The sequence below is a fragment of the Protomyctophum parallelum genome, assembly GCF_964188405.1.
Source record: "Protomyctophum parallelum genome assembly, chromosome: 18".
In the NCBI taxonomy this organism is placed as follows: domain Eukaryota; kingdom Metazoa; phylum Chordata; class Actinopteri; order Myctophiformes; family Myctophidae; genus Protomyctophum; species Protomyctophum parallelum.
Genome location: NC_139716.1, coordinates 11,857,423 through 11,880,995, shown reverse-complemented (window position 1 = coordinate 11,880,995; position 23,573 = coordinate 11,857,423). Strand labels below are relative to the sequence as shown.

Genomic DNA, 23,573 nt, shown 5'->3' with positions numbered 1-23,573 from the left:
AGACAAGGAGATGCTGCAGCAGGCATCTCCAGTTCTCCACATCCAGGAGATTCAGAGACGCTCCTTCTTCTCGACTGGAAGTGTAAAACTTGGAGATGCCTGCATGCTGCTGCATCTCCAAGAACCCCTTTTGGTGTTATGCTTTAGCTATTGAAAAATAGCAGACCTACAAGCTCATAGCACGCCACCGAGTGGCGCGCTACGAGCTTGTAGGTCTGCTATTTTTGAACAAAATGGGTTCAACGCAGCCATGGGCATATACAGAGCCGGGCTGGCAGCATGTAGAATTAGTTCTGCTTCTCATAGGGCATCGCAGGCGCAGAGCATCCGTGGGCCAGACGGTTGCTATAGCGATTCATAGAACCAGGACACAACCTACGGCCCGGCTGGCTCCCCAGCCATTGCCGCTGTTAAAGTACAGAGGGCTGGCACAGTGAGGCAAACTGAATTCCAATCCTTCAACCCCTCCCAGTGAGCACATACTCAGTCATGATAATAAGAGCCAGGGGCCTTTTTCCATAATCTATTTTTGTTATAATTCATGATTATCCAACACGTAACTCAACTCACCTCAGACCTCCAAATGCCCGTACGTCTCAATCCCAATTTAATATAGGCTTCAGAGGGTCTAAAGTATGGAACTCCCTACCTTTACATCTACGGTATGGCAATTGTCTTTTCCTCAATTCAAGAAGGTTCTAAAATCACTTCTCCTAAGCACCAAGTACTTCCCATATGGTCTGCTGAATTAACCTGGTGTACTCAATGTTCTCCTATAGCGCTTTTATTGTCTGACTTCTGTCTATTGTGCTTTTCTTTCTTTGTTATACAGTACATTTCCGTCCTTTCACTGTCCCTGTATTTTAACTGTATTCTAATGTTTAAGATCTGCATGTTCAATATGATTGTTTTTTCTTTAAACAAACAAAAACAACTATGAATGTATAAACATGCCTGGAGAAGCCACTTGCAAGGCCCTGGAGGGTTTTTAGGCTTTCTCCTTCACATTTTGTTATTGACCTTGTGTATCATTTCCGAAATATTTTTGTATGTGAAAATAAACAAACACATATAAACAATAATAATATAGATACATTTATAGAGCACCTTTCATGACACGAGTCCAGCGCAAAGTGCTTTACAAGACAAATAAAGTACAAAGTATATCAAACTAAAAATATAAAACAATCAAGGCACAATCAAAGTTGAAAAATGCCAAAAACACCACCAAAGAACAACTTCTGAGAAAGTTGAACAGAGAAGCTAAAGTCTTCCTCTCAGCTCTTCTAGTGAGAACATTTGGTTTTGACGCCTAAATTTGGCCTTCACGTCACGGCTGTTTTGCTCAGCGAAACATAAATTTATTTCCATTTAGCACAACACAGTTTCAGTTGCTGATCAGTTGTTGTTTTTTTTGTATGCAGCTGTTCAAATCTTAGGGATTGTATCACTATAATAATGTGAACGTGTGCGTTGTTGTCTTTCCAGATGCATCGACATATGCACATTTCCTCTTCAATGCATTTGACACGGACCACAACGGATCTGTGAGTTTTGAGGTAAGTGTAGAGAAACGAACTAAGTACTGCACCCGAGCCGCTAAATGACTATTACTATTGAAAAATTGCAGATCTACAAGCTCATATCGCAATCAAATCTTTGAATATATCTTATTACAGAGTGAACATTTTAACTCACATCTTTGCTTCTGGGGAGGTCCCTGGAACAACATCTTTTCAGATGGGGAGGGGGCGGAGGCATATTACAGTACATATTACAGCATATAGTTTTTAGCCTGTATTTTTTGACATAATGTGTAAATATCTAATATGCAGCATAGTGCCGTTCCAAATTCTTAGATTGTGACGAGCGACGCTCGTGTAAACATAATTGTGGTGGTTGTGGCTCAGGAGGTAGAGCAGGTCGTCCAATGATCCCTGTGTGTCGGCGGTTCGAATCCCGGCTCCTCCTCCTGTCCTACATGTGGAAGTGTCCTTGGGCAAAGACACTGAACCCTACGTTGCCTCCAATGAGTCGGTCGGTGTGAGCTCGCCACCGTCCGTGTGTGAATGTGGGAAGTGAGGACGCTGGCGTCGACTGTTCGCCGCTTCACCTCCCAATGTATGAATGAATGAATCATTGTAATGTAAAGCGCTTTGAGCACTTGGAAAAGCGCTATAAAAATGCAGTTCATTATATAAAAGCTTATTTTTCGATTGCAGGATTTCGTCATGGGTCTGTCCATCCTGCTTCGAGGCACCGTCCAGGAGAAACTCAACTGGGCTTTCAACCTCTACGATATCAACAAGGACGGATATATCACTAAAGAGGTACTTAGACGGATATATCTAGGTACTTAGACGGATATATCTATTCTAGGTACTTAGACGGATATATCTATTCTAGGTACTTAGACGGATATATCTATTCTAGGTACTTAGACGGATATATCTAAGGTACTTAGACGGATATATCTATGTACTTAGACGGATATATCTAAGGTACTTAGACGGATATATCTAGGTACTTAGACGGATATATCTAGGTACTTAGACGGATATATCTAGGTACTTAGACGGATATATCTAGGTACTTAGACGGATATATCTAAGGTACTTAGACGGATATATCTAAGGTACTTAGACGGATATATCTAAGGTACTTAGACGGATATATCTAAGGTACTTAGACGGATATATCTAGGTACTTAGACGGATATATCTAGGTACTTAGACGGATATATCTAAGGTACTTAGACGGATATATCTAAGGTACTTAGACGGATATATCTAAGGTACTTAGACGGATATATCGAAGGTACTTAGACGGATATATCTAAGGTACTTAGACGGATATATCTAAGGTACTTAGACGGATATATCTAGGTACTTAGACGGATATATCTAAGGTACTTAGACGGATATATCTAGGTACTTAGACGGATATATCTAAGGTACTTAGACGGATATATCTAAGGTACTTAGACGGATATATCTAAGGTACTTAGACGGATATATCTAAGGTACTTAGACGGATATATCTAAGGTACTTAGACGGATATATCTAAGGTACTTAGACGGATATATCTAAGGTACTTAGACGGATATATCTAAGGTACTTAGACGGATATATCTAAGGTACTTAGACGGATATATCTAAGGTACTTAGACGGATATATCTAAGGTACTTAGACGGATATATCTAGGTACTTAGACGGATATATCTAGGTACTTAGACGGATATATCTAAGGTACTTAGACGGATATATCTAAGGTACTTAGACGGATATATCTAAGGTACTTAGACGGATATATCTAAGGTACTTAGACGGATATATCTAGGTACTTAGACGGATATATCTAAGGTACTTAGACGGATATATCTAAGGTACTTAGACGGATATATCACTAAAGAGGTACTCAGGAATCAATCATACTCTACCGTGTGGAGTGGACGGATATGATTGCTGAGGCGATCACGTGTCACTCACTCTCCACGCGCTAAGATTGACGAGAGTTATTGGATTCATGTCTGGAGTTTAAACCCATTTTGGGGCGGGAACCCCTTTTGGTGTTAGCATTATGTTATGCTTTATAGCTATTGAAAAATAGCAGATCTACAAGCGGTGGCGCGCTACGAGCTTGTAGGTCTGCTATTTTTTTAAAGTCGTGAAAATGTGGAGCAAAGCTTTGAATATATACTCTTTCAGAGCGAACGTTTTTAACTCAAATCTTTGCTTCTGGGGAGGTGGTCCCTGGAACAACACATTTTCAGATGGGGGTCGGCGGCCAATTTCATAATATATATTTGGGGTCCTTGACATGAAATATTGAGAACCACCGATATATGAGGTTTTTCAGAGAAAAAAAATACATAAAAAAAAAAGACATTTTAAATTTCGACGTCAGGCCTATAAATGGGTTAATAACGGTAGAACATTTCTCCTCCTAAGGAAATGCTGGACATCATGAAGGCCATCTATGACATGATGGGGAAATGCACGTACCCCGTCCTCAAAGACGAAGCCCCCCGCGCGCACGTGGAGATATTCTTCCAGGTAAAGTCTGTCTTTTTGTTGAGCAGCAGCGCTGGTGAAATCAGCCCTCAGTGGACCTCTGAGTCCTGACATACTGTACATATAGTATGTAGGGCATTCACTTCTAGTCATTTCTACTAGTTGACTAGTTGCCTAGTTTACTAGTCGACTAGTTGTTTAACTACCTATTATTAAAAAAAAAAGGGGGGGGGGGGGGGGGGGTTAAATACATTTAAAAACTGTGTACTGATCTTGAGGCCTACAAAATCGGGGATTTTTTTTAATTTAATTTTATCAACTTATCAACTAGTATCAACAAGGTGGACTAGTGGATTTACTAGTCGACTAGTTGAATAGTCGACTTTTCTGACAGAATTACCAGTATGGTAACTGCCTTTCTGACAGAATTACCAGTATGGTAACTGCCTTTCTGACAGAATTACCAGTATGGTAACTGCCTTTCTGACAGAATTACCAGTTTGGTAACTGCCTTTCTGACAGAATTACCAGTTTGGTAACTGCCTTTCTGACAGAATTACCATCGGATGAATCCATTTCTGATAACCCTAACAAACAAACACCTAACCCTGGCTATAATCCTATACCCCTGAGGCAAAAAAGGTGTTTGCGGTTGGCACAAACATTGTGGCTCAAGCAGGATTCAAACCCAGGAGGTGTGGACTGAAAGTCCAGTCACTATAGCCAGCTATGCAACCCAGGCGGCTGGCAGAATGTCTCAAGACATGGCCAAAGCATTTTCGGGGGTCCAGCCAAAAACGTTGAGAACTTTTTTATTTTATTTCGAGCTACAATAATATGGCCAGAAATAGGGAGACCGGGTTAAATACAGTATGTTTTGTTCAACAAGATAATATCCACAAACAAAACACATGCAATCATATTGAAATATTATGTGGTCCACAAATTCACAGTCACAATATGATGAAGCGCTATAATTTATGTCCGGTGGCGTAGCTACAATAACCCATTCTGAACGGGAACCCATTTTGGTGTTGGCATCATGTCGTGCTTTAGCTATTGAAAAATAGCAGATCTACAAGCTCATAGCGCGCCACCGAGTGGCGTGCTACGAGCTTGTAGGTCTGCTATTTTTGAAAGATCGAAGAGCGACTGACATAGAAGACATTTTTTTAATCTGATCTCAGGTCAGAATGGGATAAGGCGAGGACAGGCGGCCCGTCTGTCCGAATCAATTTATGTCTGGCCAAAATCCATACATCCATAAAAAACCAGAGGACAAACACCAGACCTGAGAACTATTATTATTATTGGGCAGCTGATTGGCCACTGCGCGTATAGAGCGCGACCCCCGAGATCACCCGTTGGAATGCAAATGCCTTTCAGCGTTCGTAGTGTACTCGTCCGGCAGGTTCATCTCTTTGAGTGCTTCTGAAACTCTCCTAGGCTGTAAATCCCTGGAACATGTGACACGTTTAAAACCTAAACACCATGTGTGTAATAATAAAATGCCAAATGTTTATTAATGGTCATAAAATACAGTAGAACACGAGTTCACTCAAACACCTCACGAGAACACCTAGTGTTTCGAATTCTAAACACCTATAATATGACTGACTTTGATTGTAAAAACTAAACACGTTTATGTGTTTAAAAAGTGTTACAGGCGATTAATCATGTTCTTCTGTTTATAATCTAAAGTTTCTAAACACTGTGACACGTTTAATAAGTGTTTATAACTTAAACGCTTGGGTTTAGTGTGTAGGCTCTACGTGTTAAGCACAGATTGAACCACTTGAACTTGGAAGTGTGTTCATATTCCGGGGTGAACATTTACACCCTAAAAATAGTTTGCATCTGCAAGCTTATAACAACGCATTGCAATGCACCAGCTCAGTGGCCTTGTGGTTAGAGTGTCCGCCCTGAGACTGGGAGGTCAGGGTTCGATCCCCCCTGACCCGGGTCATACCAAAGACTGTAAAAATGGGACCCAATGCCTCCCTGCTTGGCACTCAGCATCAAAGGGTTGGATTGGGGGGGTCAAATCTACTAATCAAATGATTCCCGAGCGCGGCACGGCTGCGGCTCACCGCTCCAAGAGAGATGGGTCAAATGCGGAGAACAAATTTCACTGCGGTGACGTGTGTGACAAATCGTATGACTTTGATTTCAATGCAAGCGTTGTGAACTTGTAGATTGGCTATCGATCTGTTGAAGAAATTTGGTGTAGATTAGAGGGGAAAAGGAAGGGCCTAATAAATATACTGTATGTGCTGAGAGAATCCATTGCAAACTCACTTCCCGGTTTTAAGGACTACAAATTGGCTGTCAACTCTTTATTTGAACTGCATGTGTGTTCCTGACTGTAGACACCAAAGCATTCAACGTACTGTACCTACTGTACCTGTGCATAGTTTACATTTGCTATCTTCTAATCTGCCTTTTCTCTCATCAACAGAAAATGGATAAAAATAAGGACGGAGTGGTAACCATAGACGAGTTTATAGACAGCTGCCAAAATGTAAGTTCCGCACCACACTTCTCACAATATGTTTATAAAGAGCGTCGCAGTCCCTCCCCCTTTCAGAACAACGAGTGGCCCAGGAAATGAATACCAATGCATTTTTCCCATAGGCATTTCTTAACTGTTTTATTTAACCCATTCTGACCGGGCACCCATTTTGGTGTTGGCATCATGTTATGCTTTAGCTATTGAAAAATAGCAGATCTACAAGCTCATATCGCGCCACCGAGTGGCGCGATACGAGCTTGTAGGTCTGCTATTTTTTTTTTAATCGAAGAACGACTGACATTTTTAGAATCTGATCTCAGGTCAGAATGGGTTCATCAGGACCAGTGTGTGTCCGGCGGAAACCTCGTATGAATCTGATCTCAGGTCAGAATGGGTTAAAGACCTTTTAAGCGTTGTACGAAGCCAACTCTTGTCGTGACAAATCATGACAACAAACAAACAAACAAACAATATTTCGGGCCAAACAAAGAATTAGAAAGTAGAAAGAAACAGCAGGTTACAACACTTTTTTTGTTGTTTTTCTTCTTTGTAATTCTTTGTTTGGTCCAAAATATTGTGCGTGTTGTCATGATTTGTCACGACAAGAGTTGGCTTCGTACGACGCTTAAAAGGTCTTTAAATAAATAATTTAAGAAATGCCTATATGGGAAAAATGCATTGGGATTCATTTCCTGGGCCACTCGTTGTTCTGAAAGGGGGAGGGACTGTGACGCTCTATAATAGTTCGTTTTTAAATATGTCATTTGTTTTTGACTGCAGGATGAAAATATCATGAGATCAATGCACCTCTTTGAGAATGTCATTTAACTGGGCTGACTGCGGACGCTCTGGAAAAGACCATCACCTTTTAGCTCGGCCCAATATTTATGGACTCATACTGTGTATAGTGTGCTATGCGGACTTATAAGGACTTTTTGAAAATAGATATTATATTTTGTCCATGGCAGCTTATTGGCCACAGATGTGAATAGGTATCGGTTATTATGGTATCGACGCTGATCTGGATTGGCTTGCCACCGATTGGAATTAGATTGAATAAATGTAATCACTTTGTTAAAATGGTGTGACATAAAGTAACATGATAAAACGCAAGACTGCAAGAAACTGTGGAAAAAACAAGGGTTAACCTATTCTGGGCGGCCGGGAATCCCTTTTGGTTGTTTTAACTAAGCATTATGTTATACTTTAGCTATTGAAAAATAGCAGATCTACAAGCTCATAGCGCGCCACCGAGTGGCGCGCTACGAGCTTGTAGGTCTGCTATTTTTTTTTGTTTAATCGTAAAAATGCGGCACAAATCTTTCGAATATATATTCTTTCAGAGCGAACGTTTTATTTATTTCGACGCCAGGGCCTAAATGGGTTAACTCACAGTAGCTTATTGGTTGGTATAATAATTCTTTCTCTGGAAAAACAAACTAAGAATGAGTTTCTCCATTTTGTCTCTGGAGTGTCTTTCTGTATGAAAACAACTGTTCTACAGACCGACTGCCTCGGCGGCTTCAGCCCCTGATATTGTCAACCGAATGTAATAATGGTTTTACACAGAAGTCAGTGTTTTCTCAGTGGGTTTGTTGGGTGTTGCACCAGCTGATGAAACAGCCTGATTCTACACAAGTTGGAAAAACACTGACGGGTTATTTGGAATAAGTTACTGTACGTGAAATCACTGTGAATTTGTACACAAACTGCATAAAAAACAACTTTAAGTCGAGAACTATTACAAATATTAGCATATTATGTTCAGTCACTTTCGACAAACAAACAAGTGAACTTTTTAGCCACAGCTTTGACACTATTCCAGAATGTTCTCGTTATAAGCTCAGTTAAACCGATGAGGTCTAGTATCCTGTGTCTGAAGGACGCGTTTAGAAAAAGAGAAAGACATATTTACATTGTTCCATTTTTAAAAACTGTATATATTATATGGATACTTTACTGCTATAGATAAGAACTCTATGAGAAACCTTTCAACTTTTGTTCATGTTTACTTGCCAACTATATTGAGACAATTAACGCAAGGATTAGTGTCGCGTCACAATTAGACAGCGTCTTTATCAACAGAAGCACACAGCAGGTAGCTATATTTATTTATCATGGGCATAGTATGAGATCAGAAGAGAAGATCTTTGACACAAGATAAATGCTGCTTTTGATGTATTTCATTTTATTCCTGTAAATGTATATATATTCCTCCCCTGTAAAGATTATATGTACCGTGTACTGTGTCTATCGATATGTTGCATTCATCTTTTCAAGCGCTATTTTGGAGTTTACACGATGAGCAATTAATGTTTGGGTTTTATTTATTATGGTATTATAATATGGTCATCATTGTACAAAAGAAAAAGAGTATTGTCAGTTTGTACAGTATTACACAAAACCTCATTCTATGGTGAATTTGATTCTGCTTATTTGTTTATGTATGTTTCTTGTTTGTTTGTTTGTTTTTGGCAAAAAGGTTGACGGGGGTGAAGTTGTTACGTCACATTTTATTCTCATCCCTTTGGTTGTTGGCAATAATAATAATAATGTTTAATGCTGTTCCTTCCTCTTAATTATTTGGACGTCTGCCTGCCTAGCCTAGCCTTGATTGGCTCCTGCTGTCTGTGATTAAAGCTGTGATTGCTTTGCCCCAGTGAGTGAACGTGATCTAGCACATACTGTGGAACTGTAAAGGCATGCTGGATGGACCTCTAGATGGACCCTGGCTCACCCTAGCCCTTTTCGGGACCCTCGCTTACCTTTTCTAATTTTAACAAAAGTCTAGTCCCGAAAGGGGCTAGACTTTACCCTATCCTTTTACTTGTGGACTACTGGATGGATCCATTGACATAATGTGTGGACAGTGGACATACTGTATTGTAAGTAAGCTATTAAGTTATTCAGTCGTTCAGTCTGTTCTGCTCTTACGTACGGTGGTCCCCGACAATGAAAAAGGAACAAACACCATCTTCAAATATGATAGATAGCCTGATGAAGGTACATAAAGATAGCATGATGAAGGTACATAAAGATAGCCTGATGAAGGCTGCATAGGGTTAGGGTTAGGGATAAAGATAGTCTGATGAAGGCCACATAGGGTTAGGGATAAAGATAGTCTGATGAAGGCTGCATAGGGTTAGGGATAAAGATAGTCTGATGAAGGCTGCATAGGGTTAGGGATAAAGATAGTCTGATGAAGGCCACATAGGGTTAGGGATAAAGATAGCCTGATAAAGGCTGCATAGGGTTAGGGATAAAGATAGTCTGATGAAGGCTGCATAGGGTTAGGGATAAAGATAGTCTGATGAAGGCCACATAGGGTTAGGGATAAAGATAGTCTGATGAAGGCCACATAGGGTTAGGGATAAAGATAGTCTGATGAAGGCCGCATAGGGTTAGGGTTAGGGATAAAGATAGTCTGATGAAGGCCGCATAGGGTTAGGGATAAAGATAGTCTGATGAAGGCCACATAGGGTTAGGGATAAAGATAGTCTGATGAAGGCCGCATAGGGTTAGGGTTAGGGATAAAGATAGTCTGATGAAGGCTGCATAGGGTTAAGGCCTATTCATAGTCTGGATTTCCGGTGGTGAGGTGACCACCACTCCGGTGGTGAGCTGACCACCGGAGCTGAAATAACGTTGAGCGGTGGTGAGTAAAAACAGAGCGAAGGGCTGGGGCGGTGGCGGTGGTTTGCTCTTCACCGCGGTGCGTGACGTCATGTTGTAGTTCGGTGGTCACCTAACCACCGAAAATCCAGACTATGTATGAGCCTTTAGGGTTAGGGATAAAGATAGTCTGATGAAGGCCGCATAGGGTTAGGGATAAAGATAGTCTGATGAAGGCCGCATAGGGTTAGGGTTAGGGATAAAGATAGTCTGATGAAGGCCGCATAGGGTTAGGGATAAAGATAGCCTGATGAAGGCTGCATAGGGTTAGGGATAAAGATAGTCTGATGAAGGCTGCATAGGGTTAGGGTTAGGGATAAAGATAGTCTGATGAAGGCTGCATAGGGTTAGGGTTAGGGATAAAGATAGTCTGATGAAGGTGCATAAAGATAGTCTGATGAAGGCTGCATAGGGTTAGGGATAAAGATAGTCTGATGAAGGCCACATAGGGTTAGGGATAAAGATAGTCTGATGAAGGCCGCATAGGGTTAGGGTTAGGGATAAAGATAGTCTGATGAAGGCTGCATAGGGTTAGGGATAAAGATAGTCTGATGAAGGCTGCATAGGGTTAGGGATAAAGATAGTCTGATGAAGGCCACATAGGGTTAGGGATAAAGATAGTCTGATGAAGGTGCATAGGGTTAGGGTTAGGGATAAAGATAGTCTGATGAAGGTGCATAAAGATAGTCTGATGAAGGCTGCATAGGGTTAGGGTTAGGGATAAAGATAGTCTGATGAAGGCTGCATAGAGTTAGGGATAAAGATAGTCTGATGAAGGCTGCATAGGGTTAGGGTTAGGGATAAAGATAGTCTGATGAAGGCTGCATAGGGTTAGGGTTAGGGATAAAGATAGTCTGATGAAGGTGCATAAAGATAGTCTGATGAAGGTACATAAAGATAGCATGATGAAGGTGCATAAAGATAGTCTGATGAAGGTGCATAGGGTTAGGGTTAGGGATAAAGATAGTCTGATGAAGGTGCATAGGGTTAGGGATAAAGATAGTCTGATGAAGGTGCATAGGGTTAGGGTTAGGGATAAAGATAGTCTGATGAAGGTGCATAAAGATAGTCTGATGAAGGTACATAAAGATAGCATGATGAAGGTGCATAAAGATAGTCTGATGAAGGTGCATAGGGTTAGGGTTAGGGATAAAGATAGTCTGATGAAGGTGCATAAAGATAGTCTGAAGGCCACATAGGCCGAAACGTTGCTGTTTCCCAATTAAAATTGGTTCACTGCATTTGAAGACCGTGTTTGTTCCTTTTACACTTGTCACAATGCCTTGGATTGTTATCAATTGAACCAGCTCAGCAGTAAGAAAGACAAACTAATTTATACTTAGGCTATGCATGCTCTTTAAAAAGTAACTTTTTTTTGTCTGTGGCTCTTTTGGCAAAATTAAGTCAGACAAAACAATACTACATATTTCCAAGTCATTAGTATGTTTTTTATGTTTCAAAGATAACCTTAAGACAGTGTTTGGGAAGTTATATCCAAAAATGAATCCATCAAGTTATATTGCAAGTTTTTAATAATGAGAGAAGAGTAATATTACCAGCTATGTTACCTTAAGGTGGTGTTGTTGCAAATGTATACATGACTCGTAATGTATATTTAACCATTATGGTCATACATTCATTTAATGACACAATTTGACTCATTGTTTTCTTTCCCTCTGAAAGTAATTTGTATGTTTCCAGACAAAAAAAGAGAACCAAAGTTTAACCAAAGTCCCACAACACTTTTACTGTACTGTTTTACTGTATCATTCGTTCATTTGAAAGTACAGTATGAGGTGCAACTTAGTAAGCAACTTACAAAAAAAGGATACTTGTTGCATAGTTACTTAACTGCGATTATTAACTCTGAATAATCTTCAAATTTCTTGATCAAGTTACACATTTCTTCTACATTTCCTAGACTTAAAATTTCTAGCTAGGACAGTTTGTCATTTCTACTTTTGGTCGGTTCGTCAACGTCATGCATGTCTTGAAACAATTTGAAAATGTTTGAACATTTCTTTTGGACATTTTTAACACCACAGATCTTCTATGGGGGTCCTTTACTTGGCACGAAATCTTTAAGATGGCGGTCCGGCTGAGAAATGCACCATTTGGGGGTCCTTGAGAACTACATATTGGTCCTTGAGAACTACATATTGATATTGGTCCTTGAGAACTACATATTGGTCCTTGAGAACTACATATTGGTCCTTGAGAACTACATATTGGTCCTTGAGAACTACATATTGGTCCTTGAGAACTACTACATATTGGTCCTTGAGAACTACATATTGGTCCTTGAGAACTACATATTGATATTCGTCCTTGAGAACTACATATTGGTCTTTGAGAACTACATATTGGTCCTTGAGAACTACATATTGATATTGGTCCTTGAGAACTACATATTGGTCCTTGAGAACTACATATTGGTCCTTGAGAACTACATATTGGTCCTTGAGAACTACATATTGGTCCTTGAGAACTACATATTGGTCCTTGAGAACTACATATTGGTCCTTGAGAACTATATTGGTTCTTGAGAACTACATATTGGCGTCCGTTTGTTTGGAGGACTTTTACTGCGTTAGTTATGGTGGCTCTCAGCACGTTATTGTCTTTCAATATAAGTTGTCTCCAACAAATTGAAAACATGGTGTCCGACTGTCCGTACTACTTGAACCAGTAAATAAGACGCGTCATTTAAAACCCATTTTGGGGGCGGGAACCCCTTTTGGTGTTTTAACTAAGCATTATGTTATACTTTAGCTATTGAAAAAACAGCAGATCTACAAGCTCAGAACTTGTAGGTCTGCTATTTTTTTGAAAAATCGTTAAAAATTCGGCACAAATCTTTGAATATATATAATATATTCATATATAATAATATTATAATAATAATATTATAATATAATAATATTCATATATATAATATACCTGTATATACTTTCAGAATACTTTATTTATTTATTTTGACGTCAGGTCTAAATGGGTTAAAATGAGGCTCAGCATTATGGTTCCTCCTTTGATGGCAGCCAAAGGTCTTTTCTTTCTCAGAGGTCAACAGTGATAATAGTAACATAAACCTTTTATCAGTAGCCTAGGCCTTCACTCATCTCAATAAGTTGTGTCTAGGTGGAGTGGTCCGAGACACAGCAATGTCTGTCCCTCCCTACGTCTGTCTGTGTCAGGTCTGTATGTATGTTTAGGGTTCCAACAGGGGGCGCTGTTGCACCACTCACTTCAGACAGGTCTGATTTTCATTGAGATGAAAATAAAAAAATGACGGTGAAAATGGTGCTCATAGTTCATTAATACATTTTGAATGCTTTTTTTTAATGTCAATCTCACAACTTGAACTTAGTTGAAGTTATAAACTTGGATTACGGCTTTGCTTTTGACCACATCTAAGAAGAACACTTGAATACTTAATAACGCTTAAGAAGACAGAACATGGCAGCATGAAGTGCATGTTGTAAAATTTGATATGTAATTAATTGGAGAGCAAGAATGGCCGTTATATAGACTATAAGAATGGGGTTATTAGACTAATGTATGTTCAGTCAGCCCGTTGCATTCTATTAATATCCTTATTGTATGGTTTAGCTTGCAATTATTCCATTTTTAAGTTTAACAGATAGTTGAGTTTATTTCATGCGACGCACGGCCACTTGACTCTAGCTAGTTATTTGGCGCCACCTTGTGGTACAATCCTTCAGAATAAGCAGTGTAGCTTTCTCACACCCCATTCTGGGCGGGAACCCCTTTTGGTGTTAGCATTATGTTATGCTTTAGCTATTGAAAAATAGCAGATCTACAAGCTCATAGCGTGCCACCGAGTGGTGCGCTACGAGCTTGTAGGTCTGCTATTTTTTGAAAAATGGAAGAACGACTGACATAGAAACATAGGCTTTTCAGAAAACTGTCGGCGTGTAGAAGACATTTATAGAATCTGATCTCAGGTCAAAATGGGGCGTGTACAGTGTACACTTGAAAGAAGTGGTTGATTCAAACAATTATCCAATATTCATTGGTTCATTTTACATTTTCTCTGGATTGTTTTACCTGATTGACACATTTATGGATCAATTAAGGGCCTCTTTCATCACCGACTTATTGTCGAAATTGAATCAGAATCTGTGGATACTGTACGTGCAAAAGAGATGGAGGTTGACCAACAAGTTGCATGGTTGCTAAATGTGTAAATTCTGGATAGTGCTACCTTTAGATAAAGTACTGTGGGTCAGTGGTTCCCAAAGTGGGGTCGGGGGACCCCCAGGGGGTACCCCAGGGAGTTCCAAGGGGTCCCCATGCAGCTAAATGATCGTTTGGAACCAAATGGACCCTTATGGGTCATTGTGGGTCTGTAACTCTGAGAGTGTATACACTTAGAGTTAAATTAACATTGATTTCACAATATAAATTGGGGGTCCCAGAGATAGAAATGCCATTAAAAGGGGGTCCGTAGACTAATGCATGTCAAACTGGGGGGTCCTTGAAATTAAACGGGTTGAGAATCACTGCTAGAGCCGTACAGATCTTCTCTTATGGGGGTTTTCAAATGGGGGTCCGCGGGCTAATGAGTGTCAATTTGGGGGTCCTTGACATGAAAAGGTTTTGGGGACCACTGCTGTATAGGTTTTGTTTGCAGGGACCTGTGGAAACAGAGCCATGCATTTAAAAAGCATACAGTAACATTTCTGTCCGTGTCATTTTGTCAGGTGCATTTTATAAGTTACTGTACAATAAAAAAAGATTCAGAATGTTTGTTTGTGTTGAATTGTTTCACATTCAAGTTCATATATATAAAAAAAATCTGGAATATAATTTATTTTTAAATCACTATTGAAATAAGATTGCTCTGCACATGCAGTGGTTCTTTTGCAAAGGGTAATGAACAAACAAAAGACAAAAGGCTTTGCGGATATACGGTACCATTTAATTAGAAAACAGATTCATATCATTTCTGTTTGGGTTTGGATCATAATGTACATGGCGCGCCAAATCCCCAAAACGCTCATCCATTCCAGGCCACTCAAAACATACCAGCCGTTCCATCAACAACAAAGACATTAAGGCCTTCCAGTTCATCTTCCATCGCTCGGATCAAACTTAACTTATGGCCAAGTATTAAAGGTATACTCAAATTACCTGAGATATGTTTGCATACAAAACGCAATGTAATTGAAATTTGGTTCATATACAACTCTAGGATAATATTAATAATTAACATCTAAACAATATATTATTATTATACCATCTTAAGGGAGATGTTAAAATAATACGCATACTCGGAAAACAGAAGTGTGCCATTTCATGGACAAAGACAAACAGAACAGCAAATATCATATAGTATGTATGTATATATATGTATATATATATATACACACACACGCACATCGGTAAATAACACATATAAACAAATAACTCGGTTTTTTTAAGACATTGAAATCAAAAGCAAGGCATACAGTATAAAGCTTTACTGTATTAAAATTAAATGTAAGATTGAAATGTTGTATCTCTGTTACAGATAAAGTGGCCAATTGTCGGGGGGGGCACGGTGGCACAGTCGGTAGTGCTGTCGCCTGACGGCTATAGAAGAAGGTCCTGGGTTCGATTCCCGCTGGGGACGCTGTGGGCGCGTTCTCTCCTCCCATAACCCGAGGCGGGGTTGGCGAAAGGGCCTTTCTGCATGTGTGGAGTTAGCATGTTCTCCCCGTGTCCCCTATAGGGTAGGTACCCTCACATGTTCTCCCCGTGTCCCCTATAGGGTAGGTACCCTCACATGTTCTCCCCATGTCCCCTATAGGGTAGGTACCCTCACATGTTCTCCCCATGTCCCCTATAGGGTAGGTACCCTCACATGTTCTCCCCGTGTCCCCTATAGGGTAGGTACCCTCACATGTTCTCCCCATGTCCCCTATAGGGTAGGTACCCTCACATGTTCTCCCCGTGTCCCCTAGGGTAGGTACCCTCACATGTTCTCCCCGTGTCCCCTAGGGTAGGTACCCTCACATGTTCTCCCTGTTTCCCCTAGGGTAAGTACCCTCACATGTTCTCCCCGTGTCCCCTATAGGGTAGGTACCCTCACATGTTCTCCCCATGTCCCCTATAGGGTAGGTACCCTCACATGTTCTCCCCGTGTCCCCTATAGGGTAGGTACCCTCACATGTTCTCCCCATGTCCCCTATAGGGTATAGGTACCCTCACATGTTCTCCCCGTGTCCCCTAGGGTAGGTACCCTAACATGTTCTCCCCATGTCCCCTATAGGGTAGGTACCCTCACATGTTCTCCCCGTGTCCCCTAGTGCGGGAACCCCTTTTGGTGTTAGCATTATGTTATGCTTTAGCTATTGAAAAATAGCAGATCTACAAGCTCATAGCGCGCCACCATGTGGCGTGCTATGAGCTTGTAGGTCTGCTATTTTTTTTAAATCCAAGAACAACTGACATAACTGTCAGGATGTAGAAGACATTTTTAGAATCTGATCTCAGGTCAGAATGGGCACATGGTGACATGTTTCCCACCCCCATGTCAGCTATAGGATCTCATTCATAAAACCCAGTACATTTAGGGGCAATTCAAGACAAAGTCTTGGGGGTGAACAAAAATGCTAGAACAAACAGGAAAATGTGAATTACTGTATTAAAAAAAAACAAAAAAATGACAAAGACTAAAAGAGCCCAAGGATATGGTGTTGTTGTTAATGCCCTGTGTCTGTGTCCTATGACATCTCTCAAATACTTTTATTTCAGCATATATAATATATATCTTGAACACATGAATTTACAAAATTACTTAAAGTTTCTCATATATATTATATTAATAGTTTGAGTGAACACCATTGACCAATTGACACAGTTAGTGGCCATTTTGCGTTAAAGATGGAGTGCCGTGATTTCTTTCCACCCTAAAACATGATCATCAGGTCTTATTGTTATATAAGGAGGTATAGTTTTTGTACAGTATTTGTTAAAATGTTGTATGCCTGGTTTGCCTGGTAGGTGGTGATCCACCTGAACTGAAGCCGCACCCACTACAGCTGTAGTTGTATGATAAAGGGGGAGGGGTTAGGGGAGGGGATGATAGTGTGATGTCACTATATTACTGTTTATTTCATTGGCCCCGTTTGACTGTCAAGGGTTCAGCCTCCAGGAAGAAACCCTAAATACAAAGTTAATACACCACTGCACATAAAAACGACTCCAGGGTGTCTAATGAAGTACTGTCACCTCATAGACACATGCAAAACTGGAGAAATACAAAGAATGTGGCACTCCATCTTTAAGTTACATAATTCTGCTGTCATGTCACACTAACCGAGTGGGCGTGACATGTTGGTAGCGTGACGTGTTGCTAGCGTGACATGAGAGCAGAAGAATGGCCGCCGGTCTGAATCATGGTCACAAATAAACCCTTGACTTTTTTCACCTCTTCATTCATAGATCCATAGATCTCAGAGGAATGCATAGATCAATAGATCTCAGAGGAATGCGTGGCAGGAATGACTCGAGAAAAGAAAGTGCACGAGGCGTCGTTATTCCAAAGATAAGCCACAGTCAGTCCATATAACTGTGTGATAACAAAGATAAGGGTTTGGCTAAAGGATTGTTTGAAAAGGTTTCCCTCAAAAAAGAGACATTATTTTAATGTCAAGGTACTTCCTGGTCAAATAAAAAGTTAAAAACGATAAAAAAATATTAAAGGCAGCTTCGGATGTTTTGAGTCTCAACAGGCTCCCCGCTCCCAGGGTTCCTCCTTCCCTTGTTGGTGAGGGTCCTTGAAAGGCTATTGAAAAATAGCAGATCTACAAGCTCATAGCGCGCCACCGAGTGGCGCGCTACGAGCTTGTAGGTCTGCTATTTTTGAAAAATCGACTGACATAGAAACATAGCTTCTTCTGAAAACTGTCAGGATGTAGAAGAACATTTTTTAGAATCTGATCCCAGGTTCCTCCTTCCTTCCCTTGGTGTTGCGGTTCTCAAAGTGAGGGTCCTCCTTAACGTGGTTCCAGGGGGTCCCTAAAGCTAAACGATTGATCCTTAGGAACCTAATAATCCATAACCAATCTGGAGGTCCGTGAAATTAAAACGTTTGAGAACCTTAGGGGCTCCATTTCCGTCACCGCTAAACCCCATATCCCTAAACGTCTTAGCGCTAAACCCCATATCCCTAAACTTCTTAGCGCTAAACCCCATATCCCTAAACTTCTTGGCTTTTTTAAATTATTTTGAAAAACATTTTTGAATAGTTCAACTAGCCAATCTACATTGACACGTTGTGAGCTTGTAGACTGGCCATTTTAACTATTCAAACATGTTTTGCAAAATAGTAAAAAAATAAAAATCACACCTGTGTGAACTGAGTGGTGCAACTCCCCTCTCCCCCTGCCTCTCTCTCTCTCTCTCTGTTTCTGGCACAACAGCGCCACTTTTGCCCCTACTGGTACTCATAGCCACACACGGACATTGCTGTTCTTTGGAGCACCACTCAAAAAAGGAAAAGAAGCTTAGGGATAAGGGTTTTTAGCGGTGACGAAAATGGAGCCCCTGCTGTTTTATGTTATCTGATATATAAAGACAAGGAATTGTGAGGAAGACTGACTGACCACTGCAAGCCGTGTGTGTGTGTGTGTGTGTGTGTGTTTGTGTGTGTGTGTGTGTGTGTGTGTGTGTGTGTGCGTGCGCATCAGTGTAAGCACACCTAAGCTTCCATGCGCGGACAAAAGAAGCTGTCTGCTCCACCCAGGCGACAGCTTCATTTCCATCCACCAGCTGTCTTAAAAAACCCGGAAGAGAGACGCCGGCAGACAGCTTCTTTTGGCCGCGCATGGAAGCTTAGAGTGTGCCCAGAGTGTGTGTGTGTGTGTGTGTGTGTGTGTGTGTGTGCGACGGCGCCGGTCAGCTCGTGGCGGGGTGGAGGGGGGAGGGGAGGGGGAGCGCGGTCACCAGAGGGAGGAGCTAAGTGAGGAGCTGCCGGATCTCCCGGTGAACGTAGCAGAGGAAGTCCATGTAGGAGGCTCCACCGTGAAGACCCTTGTCCTCCACCAGGTGCTGACGGAACAGCATCTCCGGCTTGTCCTTCTGCCTCACGATCCGGAGCTGTGGCAGGAGGAGGAGAAGAAGAAGAAGAAGCGGTCAGTCGGTTGGATTGTAAAATTGCCCGATAGAGGGTTATGCGCGTGACATCATCATAATCATCAAACCCGGAAGTTATGCCGGAAGGCCTACTGAGTGTCAAAAAGCTACTTTCTGGCCTCGACAGCCTCATACACATCCAAACAGAAAAGTCCTGTCTGATCGCATTAAACAACGTTAGACAATGTTAAACTCACTTTGCATGTTGCTTTGCCACTCGATGTGCCATTCACTTTAAGCCATTCTGACCTGAGATCAGATTCTAAAAATGTCTTCCGCATCCTGACAGTTTTCTGAAAAAGCTATGTTTCTATGTCAGTCGTTCTTCGATAAAAAAAAAAATAGCAGACCTACAAGCTCGTAGCGCGCCACTCGGTGGCGCGCTATGAGCTTGTAGGTCTGCTATTTTTCAATAGCTGAAGCATAACATAATGCTAACACCAAAATGGGTGAAGCATGCGCATACCCTCTCTATACGCAGTGTTGATTTTGTAGACTAAAACTACGACGAAAAATGTTCGTCGACTACCTTTTTTTCACTGACGAAACCTAAATGGAAACTAAATGAAAACTAAAGCTGTGATGACTAAAACTAAGACTAAATATAGTGACAATTTTGTCAACAGATAAAAACTATAGACTAAAATGTTAGGAAGGGACTAGTGGAAACAATGAGTTCAATATGTATTAAAAGTGTCAATACCTCTATAGTCTAGAACAACAGCCAATTCAATGATGATTTGTGTACTATGTAGACAAAAGAATATAAGGCTATTTATTGATTGATTTAATACTTTATTAACAGGCTTTGGGCCAATAAGCTCCTAAGGGGCCTAGGCTTCTTTCCATTGTGGTCCTCTCTCTGTACGATATCGGAATCGGTCAGAATCGTTTATCGGGCAGATATAAATAATCGGCGATCGGATCTCGGTCATAATTTCATAATCGTGCACCCCTAGGGCTGTGTTTTGCGTGTCTTAAGTACCAGGTCTTATTACCTAACTTGAGTAAACTAAAGACCTGGAGGCGTGATCAATGCCATTTGGCTATTCTGAGTGGCCAAAGAGCATTGATCACGCCTCCAGGTCTTTAGTTTACTCAAGTTAGGTAATAAGACCTGGTACTTAAGACACGCAAAATACAGCCCCTAGTTTCTAAACCGTAAAAATAAAGTCCTTCTGGGAGCTACGTTTCTTCACAAGGAAAGAAAAGTGCCTAAACAGCTTGAGCTCAATTCAACCCGTCCTTTGCTTTCAATGCTGTTGCCTTGCACTGCCTGCCCTGTTTGTTTCCGAAGGTAATTGAATCGGCTGGCTGCTGGCCGGGTGCCGACATTTTGTCGTAATGGGGGATAATTATGAGTCACAACAGTCAAAGCACCTAAACGGGCTAAATGGAGATGCAACCAGAATGCGGGGTCAGTCTCTCTCTGTGTGTTTTTCGAGGACAATGTGTCGCCATGGTTACATCATGAGCACAACAAGCAGACAACGGTGCGATGGTATTTATGCTGAGGGAGTTTAACCCATTCTTTGCGTGAACCCCCTTTCGGTGTTAGCATTATGCTATGCTTTAGCTATTGAAAAAATAGCAGATCTACAAGCTCATAGTGCGCTATGAGCTTGTAGGTCTGCTATTTTTTTTAAATCTTGAAAATGCGTCGCAAGTCTTTGACGATATATTCTTTCAGAGCGAACGTTTTTAACTCAAATCTTTGCTTCTGGGGGGGGGGGGGGGGGGGGGTCGTCCCTGGAACAACATTTTTCCAGATGGGGGTCGGCGGCCAATTACATATATTTTTGGGGGTCCTTGTTTGAGCACCACTGATACAGAAACATGGGTTTTTCAGAAAACTGTCAGGATGTAGAAGACATTGTAGAAAGGTCACTCGTAGGGTCCAAATGGGTTAAAGTGGTAGAAATGGCATTAACCCATTCTGACCTGAGATCAGATTCATACCAGGTTTCCACTGGACAAACACTGGGTCTGATGAACCCATTCTGACCTGAGATCAGATTAAAAAAATGTCAGTCGTTCTTCGATTTTTTCAAAAATAGCAGACCTACAAGCTCGTATCGCGCCACTCGGTGGCGCGATATGAGCTTGTAGATCTGCTATTTTTCAATAGCTAAAGCATAACATGATGCTAACACCAAAATGGGTGCCCGGTCAGAATGGGTTAATGAGGCTGTCAGAGCACCTGAACGAGGACAATAACTATAGGAACAATGCAAATGTGGCTGGTTTTGCACATTTTGTACTTTGCATGATCGGCTAAAGCTGCTGGGCAATTAACAGAAAATAAATAAAAATGTATACAGTCCCGTTGCTGCTACATGTCTCTCTTATAACAATTTTCATACAAATATATATATATTTTAATCTTTTACTTTTATTAATTCCAGTACTAGAAAGAAAACTCCCACCAATGCAAATTGTTTTTATTTTTTTAATGGGGAAACGTTTCAGAGACCTTCATCAGGTTAACCAGAGGTTTAAACCAGCTCAGTGGCCTTGTGGTTAGAGTGTCCGCCCTGAGACTGGGAGGTCGGGGGTTCGATCCCCGGCCGGGTCATAACAAACTAACCAAAGACTGTCAAAATGGGACCCAATGCCTCCCTGCTTGGCACTCAGCATCAAAGGGTTGGATTGGGGGGTCAAATCTACTAATCAAATGATTCCCGAGCCACCGCTCCTTGGCTGGGTCAAATGCGGAGACCAAACGTCACCGCGGTAACATGTGTGACAAATCGTATGACTTTGACTTTAACAACAACGGTGGATTTCTTACCTTCATGGAGTTGGGCCTCTTCTGAAGCAGACTGCTGATAATGGAGCGGAGCTTCCTAGACTGGGGGTTATCCAGCTCTGGGAGAGCAGTCTGGAACAAACAAAACACAACACACAATCCATGAGAAATACAGTAATGATAGTTACAAAATAATATCATTCTATCATTTTTATTTTAACCCATTTAGATATAGGAATGATTCTACAAATGTCTTCTAAATGCTGACAGTTTTCTGAAAAACCCCATGTTTCTATGTCAGTGGTGCGCAAACATTTTCATGTCAAGGACCCCCAAGATTATATGTAATAATTGGCCGCCGACCCCCATCTGAAAATATGTTGTTCCAGGGACCTTCTAGAAGCAAAGATTTGAGTTAAAAACGTTCGCTCTGAAAAAATATATACCGTATTCAAAGATTAAAAATAGCAGACCTACAAGCTATGAGCAACTCCCTACTTTATAGATACTGCAGCGTCACACAAAAGCACCAGAAGTAGCAGATCTGCTTTAAATGTGGCGCGAAGCAACACGTTTCTATGTTGTTGTCGCTGTTTTCAATTCTTAAGAAAGTAAAGAGTTTTGTTGGACGTATATGAGGTTTCCAGCCGACATGATATGCTGCTCTCTGGCAGAGCAGACCAATCACAACAAGTATCACAGTTCATTTCTCCACATCTGTTTGTCGTGGCATGGCAGTTTGTAACGAACGGTTCCATTATTAACTACAACGAGAGCAGATGGCTGGAAGAAGAGGTAGTGGGAACGGGTTCATGGAGACATTTAACAACAGCTGGATGGAGGGCGATTGTATCATTTCTCATTAGTCTTCTGTCTTAAAATTGTTTTTTTAACCCATTCTGACCGGGCACCCATTTTGGTGTCGGCATCATGTTATGCTTTAGCTATTGAAAAATAGCAGATCTACAAGCTCATATCGCGCCACCGAGTGGCGCGATAGGAGCTTGTAGGTCTGCTATTTTTGAAATATATCGAAGAACGACTGACATTTTTAGAATCTGATCTCAGGTCAGAATGGGTTCATCAGACCAGTTTGTGTCCGGCGGAAACCTCGTATGAATCTGATCTTAGGTCAGAATGGGTTAATGAAGTGGCTCCTTGAAGGCCCGTCGTCTAGAATAGGATCTGTGTTGTCTGTCCAGACATAATCTCGCAAACAACTGGACGCAAAACAGAGCCACATTTTGTCTACTCCCTGAATGTTTTTGACATTTAGAAATATGTCAGTTTTTAACCTGTTAAGCCCCAGCGGGGTCCAGGAGGAAAATCCCCCAGAATCAACATTGCAACTGCAGATTGATTAGATCTGATTAGATTTACTGAGTGCTGTTCAGAGGTAAACAGCCTCAAGAGGTTTACATTTTATACTGGATAACCTGACTACGCCAGATGGGGGCGGTATTGATTCACAACACAGCCTCCAT

General features: G+C 41.2%; 2 protein-coding genes across 2 annotated transcripts in view; one reads left to right on the top strand and one right to left on the bottom strand.

Annotated features, from left to right (window-relative positions):
- Positions 1-7,399, top strand: part of kcnip4a (potassium voltage-gated channel interacting protein 4a) — a 101,442-nt gene extending 94,043 nt beyond the window's left edge. The window contains exons 4-8 of the mRNA XM_083789118.1: positions 1,489-1,559; positions 2,223-2,330; positions 3,953-4,057; positions 6,474-6,536; positions 7,308-7,399. Coding sequence (XP_083645244.1) covers positions 1,489-1,559; positions 2,223-2,330; positions 3,953-4,057; positions 6,474-6,536; positions 7,308-7,355 — 395 coding nt within the window. The 3' untranslated portion in view covers positions 7,356-7,399. The remainder of the gene's footprint in view (positions 1-1,488; positions 1,560-2,222; positions 2,331-3,952; positions 4,058-6,473; positions 6,537-7,307) is intronic.
- An 11,270-nt stretch (positions 7,400-18,669) lies between these two features.
- sec24d (SEC24 homolog D, COPII coat complex component) overlaps positions 18,670-23,573 on the bottom strand; it is a 57,549-nt gene continuing 52,645 nt past the window's right edge. Inside the window, 2 exon segments of the mRNA XM_083789406.1 lie at positions 18,670-19,304; positions 22,132-22,221. Of these exon segments, the coding sequence (XP_083645532.1) occupies positions 19,164-19,304; positions 22,132-22,221 (231 nt within the window). The 3' untranslated portion in view covers positions 18,670-19,163.